Source organism: Triturus cristatus, chromosome 8 (assembly GCF_964204655.1).
Source record: "Triturus cristatus chromosome 8, aTriCri1.1, whole genome shotgun sequence".
In the NCBI taxonomy this organism is placed as follows: Eukaryota; Metazoa; Chordata; class Amphibia; order Caudata; family Salamandridae; genus Triturus; species Triturus cristatus.
Genome location: NC_140591.1, coordinates 74,901,130 through 74,915,840, shown reverse-complemented (window position 1 = coordinate 74,915,840; position 14,711 = coordinate 74,901,130). Strand labels below are relative to the sequence as shown.

At 45.7% G+C, this 14,711-nt stretch overlaps 1 protein-coding gene across 8 annotated transcripts in view; it reads left to right on the top strand.

Moving 5' to 3' along the window:
* The window catches only part of STXBP5L (syntaxin binding protein 5L), a 1,956,595-nt gene that overhangs the window by 1,354,562 nt on the left and 587,322 nt on the right, over positions 1-14,711 (top strand). For all 8 annotated transcript variants that reach the window (XM_085621040.1, XM_085621038.1, XM_085621036.1 and 5 more), the window contains exon 17: positions 4,513-4,638. In XM_085621040.1, coding sequence (XP_085477166.1) covers positions 4,513-4,638 — 126 coding nt within the window. The remainder of the gene's footprint in view (positions 1-4,512; positions 4,639-14,711) is intronic.

Here is a 14,711-nt window from a genome sequence, read left to right as displayed (position 1 = left end):
CATTAAAAGAACAACGCATAGAGATGTGGACTCTTTCCTGTAGTAAAGGCTGTTCATTTCACGGATAGCTGGCTCGAGTTTCAGCACTTCGGGCATATATTGGTTTTCATGTTCCTTATTTTCCTTTTCCATAATTGGTGGAATATTGCAATCTGCATAAGTGAGAAGCTAAGAGGCTGACGTCAGGCCTCCTGGACCCCAAGGGGAGGTCCACGCATCGGCTTTGCTCCACCTTCATCCGTCTGCAGCCATAGTGCATGGTCCTTATTGTATCCAGGTCCCAATGGAGAAGGACATGAACTGGCGCAAGTCGCTCGGCTCTAAACCAGGGGTGTCTTATGGCATGCGTGGGAATTTGTATTTTATTTGATAAAAACTGCGCATTATTAACGTTCAAAATTTTCATTTATTTTCAAATTTACATGTCTATACTGATATGATGCTATTACATTAAAAACAAATTTGTAGTGACTTGTTAAAGTACCTTCTTTTGCGGCATGCTAACTAAGCCTCAGTTAGACCTCAACCCCATATTATTCAAAAAGGATGGCTTCCTCTGTACATTTGCTGTTTATTATTTCTGCAGCACACAGCCAAGCAAAGAAATGTTTGTTTATTCCTGTTGACGTTGTTCTCGAAGAAAACTTTCCAACATGGACACCATAATGTTGCAGTTTCCCAAGGCCCTTCTGCTAGCTCACTGCACTGTATTCATTCACAATAGTTCACTGTTGCTTTTGAAACTAGTTTGCCCTGCATCTCCGAATGACATTAGCATTGAGTGCAGAGCAAACAAAAGGAGATGATGGGCAGAGCGCAGACAGTTTTCAGACACTCACCCCCAGTCACAGACCTGGGTTGATTCCCTCATCATTCTTTAGCTCACTTTGCCACCTAAGGTTAGACCCAGCAATATGAAAATCAGTCTTGACCCTGTGTCTCATGGGAACAGTCCAGCCAGAACTCCCAAGCCACGTCTTCCCTGAACCGGAAACAAGCATCCTGGAACCGGTTTTGGGGTGACACCCCTCATCTGCCAGGCTAGCTTCAATCCAGTGGCAAAGTGAGCAAGAGACCTACGTCTGGGCATTCCCTTCCAACTTAGGGCAACCAAAGCAAACACAAAGAGATGATGGATGGAGTGCTGAAACTTTTCAGACACTCACCCTCAGTCACAGATCAGGGTTGAATCCATCATAGTTCTTTAGCTCACTTCGCCACCACAGTTCAGACCCAGTTATATGCAAATCAGTCTTGACCATGTCCAGGTAACAGTCCAGCCCGAACTACCAAGCCAGGTCTTCCCTGAACCATAAACAAGCATTCTGGGACCGGTTTCGGGGAAACACCTCCCATCAGCCAGGCTAGCTTGAATCCAGTGGCAAAGTGAGCATGGGACCCACGTATGGGCATACCATGCCAATTTAGGGCAAACAAAGCAAAAACAAGGAGATGATGGACAGAGCGATGAAACTTTTCTGACACTCACCACCAGTCCCAGACCAGGGTTGAATCTATCATCGTTCTTTAGCTCACTTCACCACCTCAGTTCAGACCCAGCTATATGCAAATCAGTCTTGACCATGTGCCTCATGGGAACAGTCCAGCCCGAACTGCCAAGCCAGGTCTTCCCTGACCGTAAACAAGCATCCTGGGACCGGTTTTGGGGTAACACCTCTCTTCAGCCAGTCTAGCTTCAATCCAGTTGCAAAGTGAGCAAGAGACCCACGTTTGGGCATACCCTGCCAACATAGGGAGGACCTGGCGTGGCAGTTCAGGCTGGACTGTTCCCATTGGGCGCAGGGTCAAGACTGATGTGCATATGGCTGGGTTCATACCAGAATGGCACGGGTAGCTAAAAAAGGATGGATTTAGTCCCAGAATGTCTGTACTGGGGTGAATTTATGACATCGATCTGCATTCTGTCCATCAATTGTTCTTTTTGCATTTGTCACCCCGAGTGGGACGGGTATGCCCAGACGTGGGACCAATGCTCTCCATGCCACTGGAGTCAAGCTATCCTGGCTGATGGGGGGTGAAACTCTGAAACCGGTCCTAGGATGCTTGTTTCCAGTCCAGGGAGAACCTGGCTTAGCAGTTGGGCCGGACTATTCCCATTGGACGCAGGGTCAAGACAGTATTGCATATGGCTGGGTTCAAACTGGAATGGCATGGGGGCAAAAAACCGATGGATTTAGGCCCAGATCTCTGTACTGGGGTGAATGTATGACATCGTTCTGCATTCTTTCTATCAATTTTTCTTTTTGCATTTGTCACCCTGAGTGGGGCAGGTATGCCCAGATGTGGGTCCTGTGCTCCCCATGCCACTGGAGTCAAGCTATCCTGGCTGAAGAGGGGTGAAACCTCTAAACCTGTCCAAGGATGCTTGTTTCCATTCCAGGGAGGACCTGGCTTAGCAGTTCGGGCTAGACTGTTCCCATTTGGCGCAGGGTCAAGACTTGTTTGCATATGGCTGGGTGCAAACTGGAATGGCATGGGGAGCAAAAAAACAATTGATTTAAGCGTAGATCTCTGTAATGGGGTGAATGTATGACATTGTTCTGTATTCTGTCCATAAATTGTTCTTTTTGAATTTGTTCCCCGAGTGGGAGGGGTATGCCCACACATGGGTCCCATGCTCTCCATGCCACTGGCATCAAGCTATCCTGGCTGATGAGGGGTGAAACCCTGAAACCGGTCAGAGGATGCTTGTTTTCAGTCCAGGGAGGACCTGGCTTGACAGTTCGGGCTGGACTGTTACCATTGGGGGCAGGGTCAAGACTGATTTGCATATGGCTGGGTTCAAACTCGATGGATTTAGGCCCAGATCTCCGTACTGGGGTGAATGTATGACATTGTTCTGCATTCTGTCCATCAACTGTTGTTTTTTAATTTGTCACCCTGAGTGGGACGGGTATGCTCAGACAGGAGTCCCGTGCTCTCCATGCCACTAGAATCAAGCTATCCTGGCTGAAGAGGGGTGAAACCCCGAAACCGGTCCTAGGATGCTTGTTTTCAGTCCAGGGAGGACCTGGCTTGGCAGTTCGGGCTGGACTGTTACCATTGGGGGCAGGGTCAAGACTGATTTGCATATGGCTGGGTTAAAACTCGATGGATTTAGGCCCAGATCTCCGTACTGGGGTGAATGCATGACATCGTTCTGCATTCTGTCCATCAATTGTTCTTTTTGCATTAGCATAGAGGGAGCAGAATCAATATTCATGTACTGGGATAGTTTTTAGACAGTAAGGCAATTGGACATCTAATAAAACCGTGTCCTTTGCTGATATTGTAAGTCTTTTGCCCACAGGATGATGAAGTTGCAGTTTTAGTACTTTTATATGCAAGAACACCTTATATAAACTCTTAATTTTGGTGGGTGACTCAGAATTTTTGGGGATGACTTTCAGTTGCTACTAGGCATGCTGTCCAATCTCTTATTGATTGTTGCTGCTCACTTGAGATTTGGAATAGTTTTCGTTTTGGCCCACAACTTTGTGATGCCCTATCAGGGCCGGACTGGGAACCAAAACGGGCCCTGGCAAACTGCTCAACCGGCCCCCCGAGGGTCAGGGGGTTTTGCGGCCGAGCTGTTTGCCAGGGCGATTTCGGACGATTTTGTTACAGGGGGCGATATTGCCGGCCCCATTAACAAAACGGTCAACAGGGGCTCAAAACCGGCCCCTACCCTGGTGGCCCACCGGGGAAACGGAAGGTGCCCACTACAGCCAGTCCGGCCCTATGCCCTGTTGTCAAGAGACTTCATGGCAATGATTTTATGCATCTGAACATGTATTTTTCTGTGTTGTATCTTTTGTAATTCTTGTGATAAATCTTCTTAAATATGTTAATTCTACTCTAGAGCCCACTTATTGAGTCTGTCCTTACTAAATTGTCGGTATTTTGATATGTTTTGTGGTGACTTATCTCAGGGATGCATTGCCTGAGGAAACTGAGGATGAACACTATCTCTGACCCACCCACACGGCGTGTTACTCACGCGTCTTTTCACAGTGTAAGAATGTAGGGGTTCCCACACATGGCCTGACTTTATTCACATGTTCTTTCCAAATGCAACAAGTGTAGTTTGGAGTGGGGGATTCTGGATGTAAGTTACGGAAAGCTGGATCCATAGTATGTCTTAAAGATACCAATCCACCATGTACATTAAATGTAAAGGATCTTATGTGGATCTGTGTCAATTGTCCAAAACCGGCTCATTTGATACATTTGTATGCAAGTAATCTATATTGGAATTGATTACATAGTCAAAGGCAATCCTGAACATCTCGCATGGATCACCCCTTCCTTAGATTAGAGCTGCTTTTGTTTACTAGTGTACAGAAGCTTCGATGTATTGTATTGCTAGAATTCGCGAATGTCCTTCCTGACAAAGAGCAATGCTTGAGCGTGTGGTGTAGGGCCACCCTTGACCCCGGACCTCACAATATTATTGCTGCCCCTAGTCATTGACGCGCCTCCTGATCGCACATTCTTTTCTTTTATTTGCAGTGTAAAATCGCGGCCGGTGCGGATGCCCCCGGGGTACCAGGCGGAACTCGTGGTCCAGTTGGTGTGGGTGGATGGTGAGCCGCCCCAGCAAATCACCAGCCTCACAGTGAGCTCAGCGTACGGCCTGTAAGTACTCGCGTCCGCTTAAATTGGATCACTGTGAACAACCGCGCATGCGCACCCGTAACTGTACATTGTGAAACTCATGCGAGATTGAAAGTGGCTAACACCACTCAGCTCATGTTCTACCAACACAGATATCAGCTAATTTAATTACTGCAAAAGGTCGAACTATTCATACTCGTCTAAGCTGTAAAGCCTTCTTTTAGCTTTATTTAAATAATTACTATATTAGTAATTAAGTTGGGCTTCACCCTTGGTTGATGTACTTTGCTTTCACAAGATTTTTTTCCTATTTTGATATGTTGTATAGAACTGTTATGTCATTTTTGAATGTCTATGATAACTTCATTTTTGAGGCTGGGTTTTCTGGGATGCTATAAGATACACGTAATCCACTCAGCTATGCACATAAAATACTGTTCTGTGACCCGCATAGTACATGCTCTTTGCAGCAGGCATATTAACCCTCTGTGCTACCTTAGATGAGTCAAAACTGTCACTAGACAAATTTCCCATCTCCCTCCAGGGGGTACATTCATCACCAGAGTTATCTTGACGCTTAATGTTGCCTGAAAACAGTTGGACGTGCAAGGAGCTCTACAGTGCTTTTAAAAACGCTGCACTGCTACAAAACCAACCCCCAAAAACAAAAGTGGCCCCCACTATTCTATCCTCCTGGGGAAATACCCGATGCCCGGTACGGTCAATCTCGTCTTGAGCCCAGACCAAGTAGGCACATAGTACTAAGGACCTCCATTGTGTTTTGTCTCAGTGGGATGAATACCGTATTCCTTAAACCATTGGTCCTCCTGCTCTGTAAATTCTGGGGCATATTTAGAAGCCCCTTGAACCCGCCCGTGCAGTACTTTCTCTTTCTAAAGGTGGCGCACAAGCGGCTCAAGGGGCTTGTAAATAAGCCTCTCTGTGTCCCTGTTCTGTCAGACTGATGGAAACTGAGTTACCATCGATGGAGCCACCCCTGGCTCTCCTGACAGTAACCCCTAGCTCAGTTAGGGTCGGCTTCGCGCTGGTGGCACCCGGTGCGATACTGTTTGTTGGGACCCCACACTGATCTCCCTCTCCACACATTTCCTGACTACCACCCTCCAGCACAGCCCCTCAAGTCTCCATAACCAATCTCTCTCACGTGCATTTTATTTGTTTTATAGCTCCACTCATACTAGTGTATGGTGTCAAAGCCCTTTACAACTACACATACAGACAATGAATCATAGTGCGTAAATCAGTGCATAGGAAATGTTACATAAACAAAGGTCTACAAGGTGCAGGCATCACATGTCATCCATACTGGTAGGCTGTATAGATTAATAGTCTTTTGTCTGGAAGAGAACAAACTCAGGATTTTTAAAAGTACACTGTGGTTGTGGGTTGGCTTTACTAATAGGAATTAATTTTTACCAAAATGAACCCTTTTTAGCAAAATTTGGATAATGAAAGATACGGGAATCATAATACTCTAAACTACACCCAGGGCCACTAGAATTATGTGATTGTGTGGCTGGGGCGTTTTTTGTATTAATATATATTTGCTTCATTTGCCACATAGTTCATCATCTACTGCATAATCTGCAGGTTTAAATAAAAAAAATAGTTTTTAGCTCAAACGGTTACAAATGTACTAAAAAGACAGCAACAAGTATTGCCACACTGTGGAAGGCCCTTTGCAAAAGTTCAGTGGTCACCTTTCTATTGCTTATTGCTATACTTTGGTGTCAAAACAGTACTAATGAGGTGCATCCAATACCCAGACATTATTAACAAGTGTAAAAATGGCAAAATAATGACTACCTTCACAATATCTGCTGCACTATACTGCATAATTTGCCTTTGCTTACCACATAATTTACTCAACCGTGCCACATAATTTGGCTCTCCTGTACCGCATAATTCCAGTGGCCCTTCCTATACCTTGCAGTTTCCATGCAGCTCTTTGAGAGTTCATAGCTCACTGTGCTATATTATGATTGTAATTTATATACTGCAAGTAACTGGGAAACAGCCTTTACAACATGGTTTTTACCACATTGTACCTTTACCGCACATTTTTTACCACGCATGTTTTTAGAAAGCATATGCTTTTATAGCGTATGCGTTTACCACACATTTAAGGTTAAGTTCGGGGGTGTGGGAGTCTACCCTACAAATATATTGTTTATATATAAAAAAATAAATATACACAATACGTGGTAAAGGCATACGTGGTAAGAGTATATGCGATCTAAAAAAAATGCTGGGTAAAAATGCGTGGTAAAGGCATGGTGACTATTTCACATCGTTGTTCCATCATACAACCCAAGTAACAAGAGCATCTCTCTATGAAAGCAGTCCGTTCGTTATGGAACTGAAGCTCTCACACACCCGAATGGGGTCATGCTTCATCATAGGGCACTGCTCCTTGTTGGGCCGGCGCTGCAATGCTCGACAGGCACCGGCGAACGGGCTCTTTAACAGAAATCTCTTAGTCCCAAATGCTGTATGCAAAGTGAGGTGTAGGGCCAGTGAGTGTAGATTGGCGATGTGATTGAGTGTATAAAAATGTAGTGATGTTTAAAATAGACTAGGGAGAGCTCTTAAAATGAACTTTAATAAATGAGTCTACTTGTCTGGTTTAAAGTTGTGACTAGCACTAGATGTGATGATCTATGGTAGCTAAAAGTTGAGGTCTGCATATTTCTTGCCATATAGTCTAAAGTGATCAGGTGGCAATTCATCAGGACCAGTAGGAATCTAATCTACGCAATGGATGGAATCCAATTCTTGTCCTGGGTATTCCAACCACAGTAAACCTAATTGTGGTGTACCTTGATGCAATGCCATATAATAGGACTGACCTAGAATAACATGAAACAAAGATACAAAACATAAATAGACAAAATCACTGCTAAAGACATAGGGGCATATTTGCAAGGGAATGGCGGAGTGTGGCGTTAAGCAAACATTGCTAACACCATGCCCCGCCATGCTGAAAACGCAGGGATGCGCCGTATTTACAATGGTGCTAAACACAGCTTCTAAGCGCCAATGCATAGTGCAAGGGTGCCTGCATTGAGGAAATTAATGTTTATGTGCAGGAAGGTGTCCCTTCCTGCACATAAACAATCACTAATGGTGATTTGTAACCCCTATGTGTGCTGCATTGTGCAGCACACATAGAAGTTGTAAATCCTCATTTTTTTAGGTCTCGCCTTGGCAGCGCATGCGCTGCATGCGCTGTCTCAGCGAGACCTAAAGTAATCTGTATGTTGGCTCAAACTCCATGTAATTTGTTTTTCCTCTTGTGATTGGTTTACCTGTATCATTGCTGTTGTTATCTAGCTTTCGGTTTGCTCTTGATCCTATGCTGACTTCCGTGTCGTCCCGAAGCAGCGGCGCCTAACTACAGTTCTCATCCGCTCTGCTCGTACTTGTTTTAATTGCGTGCAGTGTGCAGCGTTGTTTATTTATTTTGGAGATCACCTACTGCGTCTGTAACTGGAGACGCTCCTTTGTGGGATCAGCCTCTGTAACTACAGCAGCAGCATTGGATGATAGAATTGTGCCGGGCGGCCTCGCTTTATGTTTGCCATAAATCACCTCATTTCCCCGGGGCATCCCCCACCACCTCCCGCAAGTCGCAGCTGCTCCGACAGAAGAATGCTTAACAAGATGATTTTAGAGGGACGGTGGAAGCATTTACAAATAATTTAAGAAGAGCCCTTTCTTGGCAATTAAAATGCTTACTCAATAAAAAGCATTTTTGGCGCATTCGCTCATCGGGTAATATCGGCGCTGGGCCGCTGAACCGTTCACGTAATCAGAAGTGGCGAGGACGGGCACATAGGTGCCAGCGTCCCTTAAAAGCACACTTCCGAGCAGTTTCAGCAAGACCCTTGATAAAAACTCGAGCTAAACGCGGGGTCAGAGTCCTGGTGCGGGACTCGGGCTGCAGAGGAAAGACTCTCCCCTCTGTGAAATGAGCGCGGACAGCGTTGCGGGCTTCAGGTCGCTCGGCTCTGCAGCACAACAAGGGCCCTCTCTCAGGATTGCGGCATTTACAAGCGCTTTGGGGTCGTGGGCCGCGGACAGCGCTATACTGATGCCAAATTAACCTATAAAGCCCTGAGAAGAAAGCCTGCGCTGAACGGGAGTCAGGGTGTGCTGCGATGATACCTTCCCCCTGTCACAGGCCAGGCGCTACTGGTGACCCCCGTACTCAGTGCGCTGCTCCCCCCCCCCTACTTTTCACCGACCCTCACAGCCCGCAGACCTGCAGGTATATTTTCTATATAGCACATTCATCGGGTAATATCGGCGCTGGGCCACTGAACCGTTCTAGAACCGGCCCTGGCCCAGAGCCCCTCCGCTTCTGCAGTGCGCTCTCCAAAACATTATCACTTTAGTTTTGTAGTGCCTTGTGCTTGCTTCAGCCCGACATAAAGGGAGCTTAGAACGATTCATATTAACCCACACGCATGCATTGTTGAGAAGGAGTGAATGGATTGATCCAGTAATCTCCTCTGTTCAACACTTTTCCATGCAGCGCAAATGTTTATCACGACTGCCAAGTTGTTGATGTGTTTTCTCTGCTGTATTTATTTTAATTAAGCATTATATTGAGGTTTACTTAACACAAATGTTGGTTTGAGGTAAAAAAAAGTGGAGATGTGATGTAACAACCAGAGCTACCGAAGCGTCGGCTCACCATCCTGTGATTCTGGGCAAATCACTTAAAGCGTACGGGGAAAGCCTCGGTGCTACAGTAACGGGGAGCTGATGCAGTGAGTGCAGTACCACCGGTCACTGGTACAGCCCAAGAGCCTGAAGTACGTACTGGGTGGGTCAATCTATGCTACAGAGCCAAAATATGAATGCAGTAACAACTGCCCACTGCTGCCCTATAACTCTCGGGATCCGCGTGTGCGAGGGCAGCTAATCAGTGCTGCAGAGTCAGAGCCGAGCAGTGAATGCAGTAACATCTGATCACTGCTGCAGTGCGAGAGCTCGACGTACGAGGGCAGCCTGCCACTGCTAGTATCAGAGTCGAGGTATGAATGCAGTAACTTCTGGCCCCTGCTGCAGCGTGAGAACGGCTCGATAGGAATATAGACACAACATTACTGCTTTTTGGTGAGCGCTGCTCGGTTAGGTGAGCAGTGACTCTTCCACCCCGCCCCTCCCCTCACTTCACTTTGATTGCTGCTGTTGTAGTGTGAGCAATGCAGGTACATGTTCAGTGGCACCTTGTCTCTAGTGAAGTGTTGGGGGCAAGGTATGGTTCAGTCACCGCTTGTCACTACTGCACTGTGAGGGCCTAGGCAGTTTCAAATAAAACGAACATGGGCGCCCCACTTCTCTGTCAGTTTTGTAGTCAGCGAGTGCAGTGACACCCCCTCTGCTGCCATATGAGGAAGCCCCCTGTACAGTGATGAGCATTCACTGCAACAGTGAGGGAGGCAAGGGATGGGTGCAGTACAATGCGGGTACCAGTGCGCACTGCAGTAGCCTCACTGCAGCAGAAAGGGAGGCACGGTGCAGTGCAGTGAGGGACACCGTGTTCGATGCATTCATCTCCACTACAGCAGTGAGGGAGGCGAGGGATGGTGCTGTACAGTGTAAACGACTTAGTTCTTCATTGCCATCTGTTTGGTATTTAGGGAAAATGCGACAGAAAGTCACACCTGCAAAACTTTCTGGTTACCCACTGAATATTTAAACTAGTTTTATTTAGATTCAATGTATATACCTTTGTCGTGTCTATATCTAGAAAACCTGTTACAGGGAAGTCTTCCTGGACTACGTTAGCAACCCCTGCCTTATTGGATTGAGACTATGCAGAATGACTGAATAGCCACCAAATAGCCTGCTCTGAATGGGTACACAATGGATTAAGGGCTCCAAAAAGAGTCTTAACTAGCTTACCCTGCAATAGGTCTTGCATTTATGCAAGTTTGAGCTATTGGTATTGCAAATAACAATGCTTTTTATTTTGTTTTTTGTTTTTAAACATAAATAAAAGGCATTGTCATTGACAATGCCAATAGCTTAAACTCACGTTAATGTGAGACCTATTGCATTGCAAATGCTTGTTGATGATTGTATATGTGCAGGAAGGGACACCTTACTGCACATAAACAATCATTCATGGCGATTTGCTGTTTCTATGTGTGCTGCACAATACAGTACATATAGAAACAGCAAAAACGAGGAGAAAATAAACATTTCTTCTTGTTTCACTATGCGGAAACCCTGGTCTTAACCCCCTGTGTGCCCATGACGAGCTGGACTCGTCATGGGCCGCGGTTGCGCTGTGCCCATGACGAGTCCAGCTCGTCATAAACCCCGCCCGCTAATGTAACGGCCGGCACAGGGCGGGGAAAGGGCGTGGCACACAAGGGGTTAATTTATGTGCAACCATATATTTACGCCTCCCTTGTAAATAAGAGGCAACTTTAAAATCAGTGGGTGATGTGGCAGAACGCCCATTGCCTGCCCCTTTCACACTAAGTATAACGCAAAATGGGTCCTTATTTACAAGGCATCGTTAATCCACATTAAGTGGCTTAACACCGCCTTGTAAATAAGGTGAATGGGTTATTGCAGCACTTCGTATCAAATTAGTGTGCGCCATATTGGAATGGTTAAGTTACTGCAAATGTGCAGTGCCAAAGGGGTTCCTGGAGTGTTGAGATCCCTACACAAATGTGGGGAAGGTCTGTCACACAACTCAAAGTGTTTTTTCCAAGTGTTGAAGATGAAATGCCACATAGTGCATAATAAATGTGGCACCATGTCATAGTCACAAAAGTAGTTAGTAGTAGCACCAAGGGAAAGCAGAAAAGTGAGGCAGTTTATTTAGCGTCTCAGTTCACTCCATGGTTTATCTTCGTTCAATCCACTCATATGGGTGTAAGACGTAGATCCAATTTTGTTCTTTTCTAAACAGTGCACTCTTACTAATATTGGGGTGTGCCTCAAGTATGCGTCGTGTCCATCAGTGGCAAAGTGTGGGCACATTTTGGTACTTATTTTTTGGCAGCGTATATTGCTACAATGTTCCAACATGTGTGTCTTGATTGGCCTAGTGGTCATCCTTATATATCTCTTGTTACAGGGACATGTAAGTTTGTAAATGCAATTGCTGGTTTTGCAGTTAATGTGTGTAGTCTGTTTCCAGGTTAACGTGGGTGTCAATTTCACCTCTTTGGTAAAGCAGTTAAAGGGCAGACTCTGCATGACCCACAAGGGAAGTGACCCTGTGAAGGGATCTTTGGTTAGTTCTTGAGGGCGCACGTGACCTAGTGTGTACCAACATGTCCTTCAAGTTAGAAGTACGTGTGAAGGCAAAACGTGGTTCAGGTATGTTTAGGTCACCTGTACGGAGAATACCTGATGTTTTTTGATGATTTTCATACTCTGTTACTGCCAGGAGTGTAAGTAGTTGCACATGTCTGTATATCATCTGGTGGCCTTCTGTGGTGTTCCAATAATGCGTCCCTATTGTTGTTTCTTGCATGTTTTTTTGGCTGTCTTAACACAGTGTGAAGGGTAGTCTCGGTTCATGAGATTATCGGCTAACTGGGTTCTCTGTGTGTTGTAATCATGCAGTGTGCTGCAATTGTAGTGCAACCATAAGAACTGTCCAAACTGCAGATTGTCTCTGAGTGCTTTTCCGTGGGTTTTCTGTACATGGTGGTGTTCATCTACCACCAATCAAGTGTCTCAGGAGGTCTAGGAAGGGGAGCTCATATTCAGCAATTTTGATGCAGAAATTTAGATACGGGTTCAGGGTATTGATCCAATCAAAGAAGGCATTGCATGTGGCCCTGTCTCCTCTCCAGAAGACGAGTTTGTCATTGGTGTACCTCTACCAAAGATATATATTGGTTTTGTAAGGACTGGATTCGTGAAAGATCTTGTCACTCTCGAAAGATGCCATTTAGAGGCATGCCAAGCTGGGGGCAAACGTACTACCCATAGATGTCCGCTGGGTCTGATGCTACAATTGTTTGTCAAATTGGAAGTAATTCTCTGTTAATGCCATGGTAAAACAGTCCGTAATAAAGCCTATAAGGTTTACTAATGACCATTCCTCAGAAAGAAGGGCATCTTCAGCCGTTACTAGTGTGACTGTTTGAGGGATGTTGCATCTGCATCAAGTGTGACCATAAGATCAATTTTGTTGGTGTCATTGAAGTCTTTTATGAGATTGAGGACATCTCTGGTGTCCTGTAAGAATGATGGAGTCTTCTAAACCAATAGGTATAGGAAGTGATCACAGAAATGGGATAGTGGGTCTAGTATGGAGTTAATCCCCAATACAATCGGTCATCCAGGAGGAGGGTGAAGACCCTTGTGGATCTTGAGGAGGATATAGAAGTAAGGTGTCCTGGGTGTTTGTTGACCAGAAACTCCGCCTTATTTTTGCTGATCCAATCTTGTGCCTCTGCTGTGGGTTGTGGTACTTAGGCATTCTCTGGGATCACTGGAGATCGGCGTGTAGCAGATCCTATTGGATAGTTGGCGAGTGCATTCTGTTTCATAGTCTGTGGTTGCCATGATGACTATTGTACCCCCTTTGTCTGCCTGCTTTATAGTCATCAGTTCATCCTCGGTCAGTGATGGTTAATAAGATAGTTTATGAAAAGTGGAGCCACAGGTATTGCTGGCCACTTCTTTTAGGACCACGTGTTAGAACATAAGGATTTCAACAGGAGTCATCCTGGCTGTGGGAGTGAACCTTGAAGGATTGCTTAAACTTAAGTCTATAGTCTCTGGACTGGGTTTGTCTTGGAAGAAAGCTTTAAGACGTATTTTCCAAAAGAAGTTGTGGAGTGCACAATTCCTGTGGAATTTGTCACCCTTATGGGTGGGTACAAATCCAAGATCTTTCTTTAATCTTGGGGTCACATAACTAGTTAGCATGAAGGAGCCTCGTTCATTACTGAAATTAACCAAACAAATCACTCCACCAACTAAGAACGGACATTCAGAGGCCAGTGTCTGAAGCAGTGTCACCGGTCACACCGTCCTGAAGCCAGTCCTGAGCCCAATGGTCCATCTGCCACAGGACCGCTGGGTCACAGTGACAGTCTTCCCACTATATTGAGTCAGGATAGCCGTCACTCATTTTTTCTGCCCATATCTGCCAATTGATAACTGGCAGAAATGGGCATGAAATATGTTAAATACCCTCACAAACAAGGAAAACGCTCTCTGTGCATCAGGGACAAATAATTTTATTCGGAAAAAACAAACTCACAATTGTGGAGTTTGTTTTTTCGAACAAAAGAACTTGCAGAACTGGTGCTTTAAATATGGCGCCTACTCAGCAATCCTTCAGTGATCGGATGGTCATCCTTCAGGAAAGTGAAGGTCTTAACCTTCACCTCCTGATGGACTGGACAACTGTCTGCCAGGGTCTAAATGATGTTCTGTATCTAAGTGAAAGGCCCCTCGCATCCCCAAAGCTATTTCAAGTAAGTAACATAAAACCAACTTCATATGGATACTTCTCCCTGCAGATTACTCTCCTTTCCCAATTAGAAGAGCAGATTCGACAAGTCAATTTCCAGACTCCCCATCTTCATGCATGGAGATTGAGCTGAGCTATCTGTGTGTCTTCTGTCTGCCATCAGAAGTGGTTGATGTTAATTTAACAGCTCGTCTACCATTGACTTTTTTTCTGCTCCCATTTCTTCCCATTAACAGAAGCCCTGCCCACACTAGGACCTACTTAATGCAGGCTGCAGCTCGACCACATCAGTAGGCACCTGGACACTTAGCTTTCCACTTGCCAGTGGCCTCAAGTTCCTGCGTTTTCCAGCCTGATCCAGTTGCTGCCTTTTTGACCAAGTTGCACCACAGTTACCTGGGATTGCTCTCCCTGTTTTTCTCCTGCTCACCTTTCTTTCCACCACAGAAGCCCCACCCATTTCAGGACCTACTTAATGCAGGCCGCAGCTCAGCCCCTGAAGCAGATGTGCCACTGACACGCCAACGGCACACCGAAGGCAAGGCCGCCTGTGCCTGTCTATGCCTGGACCATGTCCAGAGCTAGCCCCACGACAATCTAATGC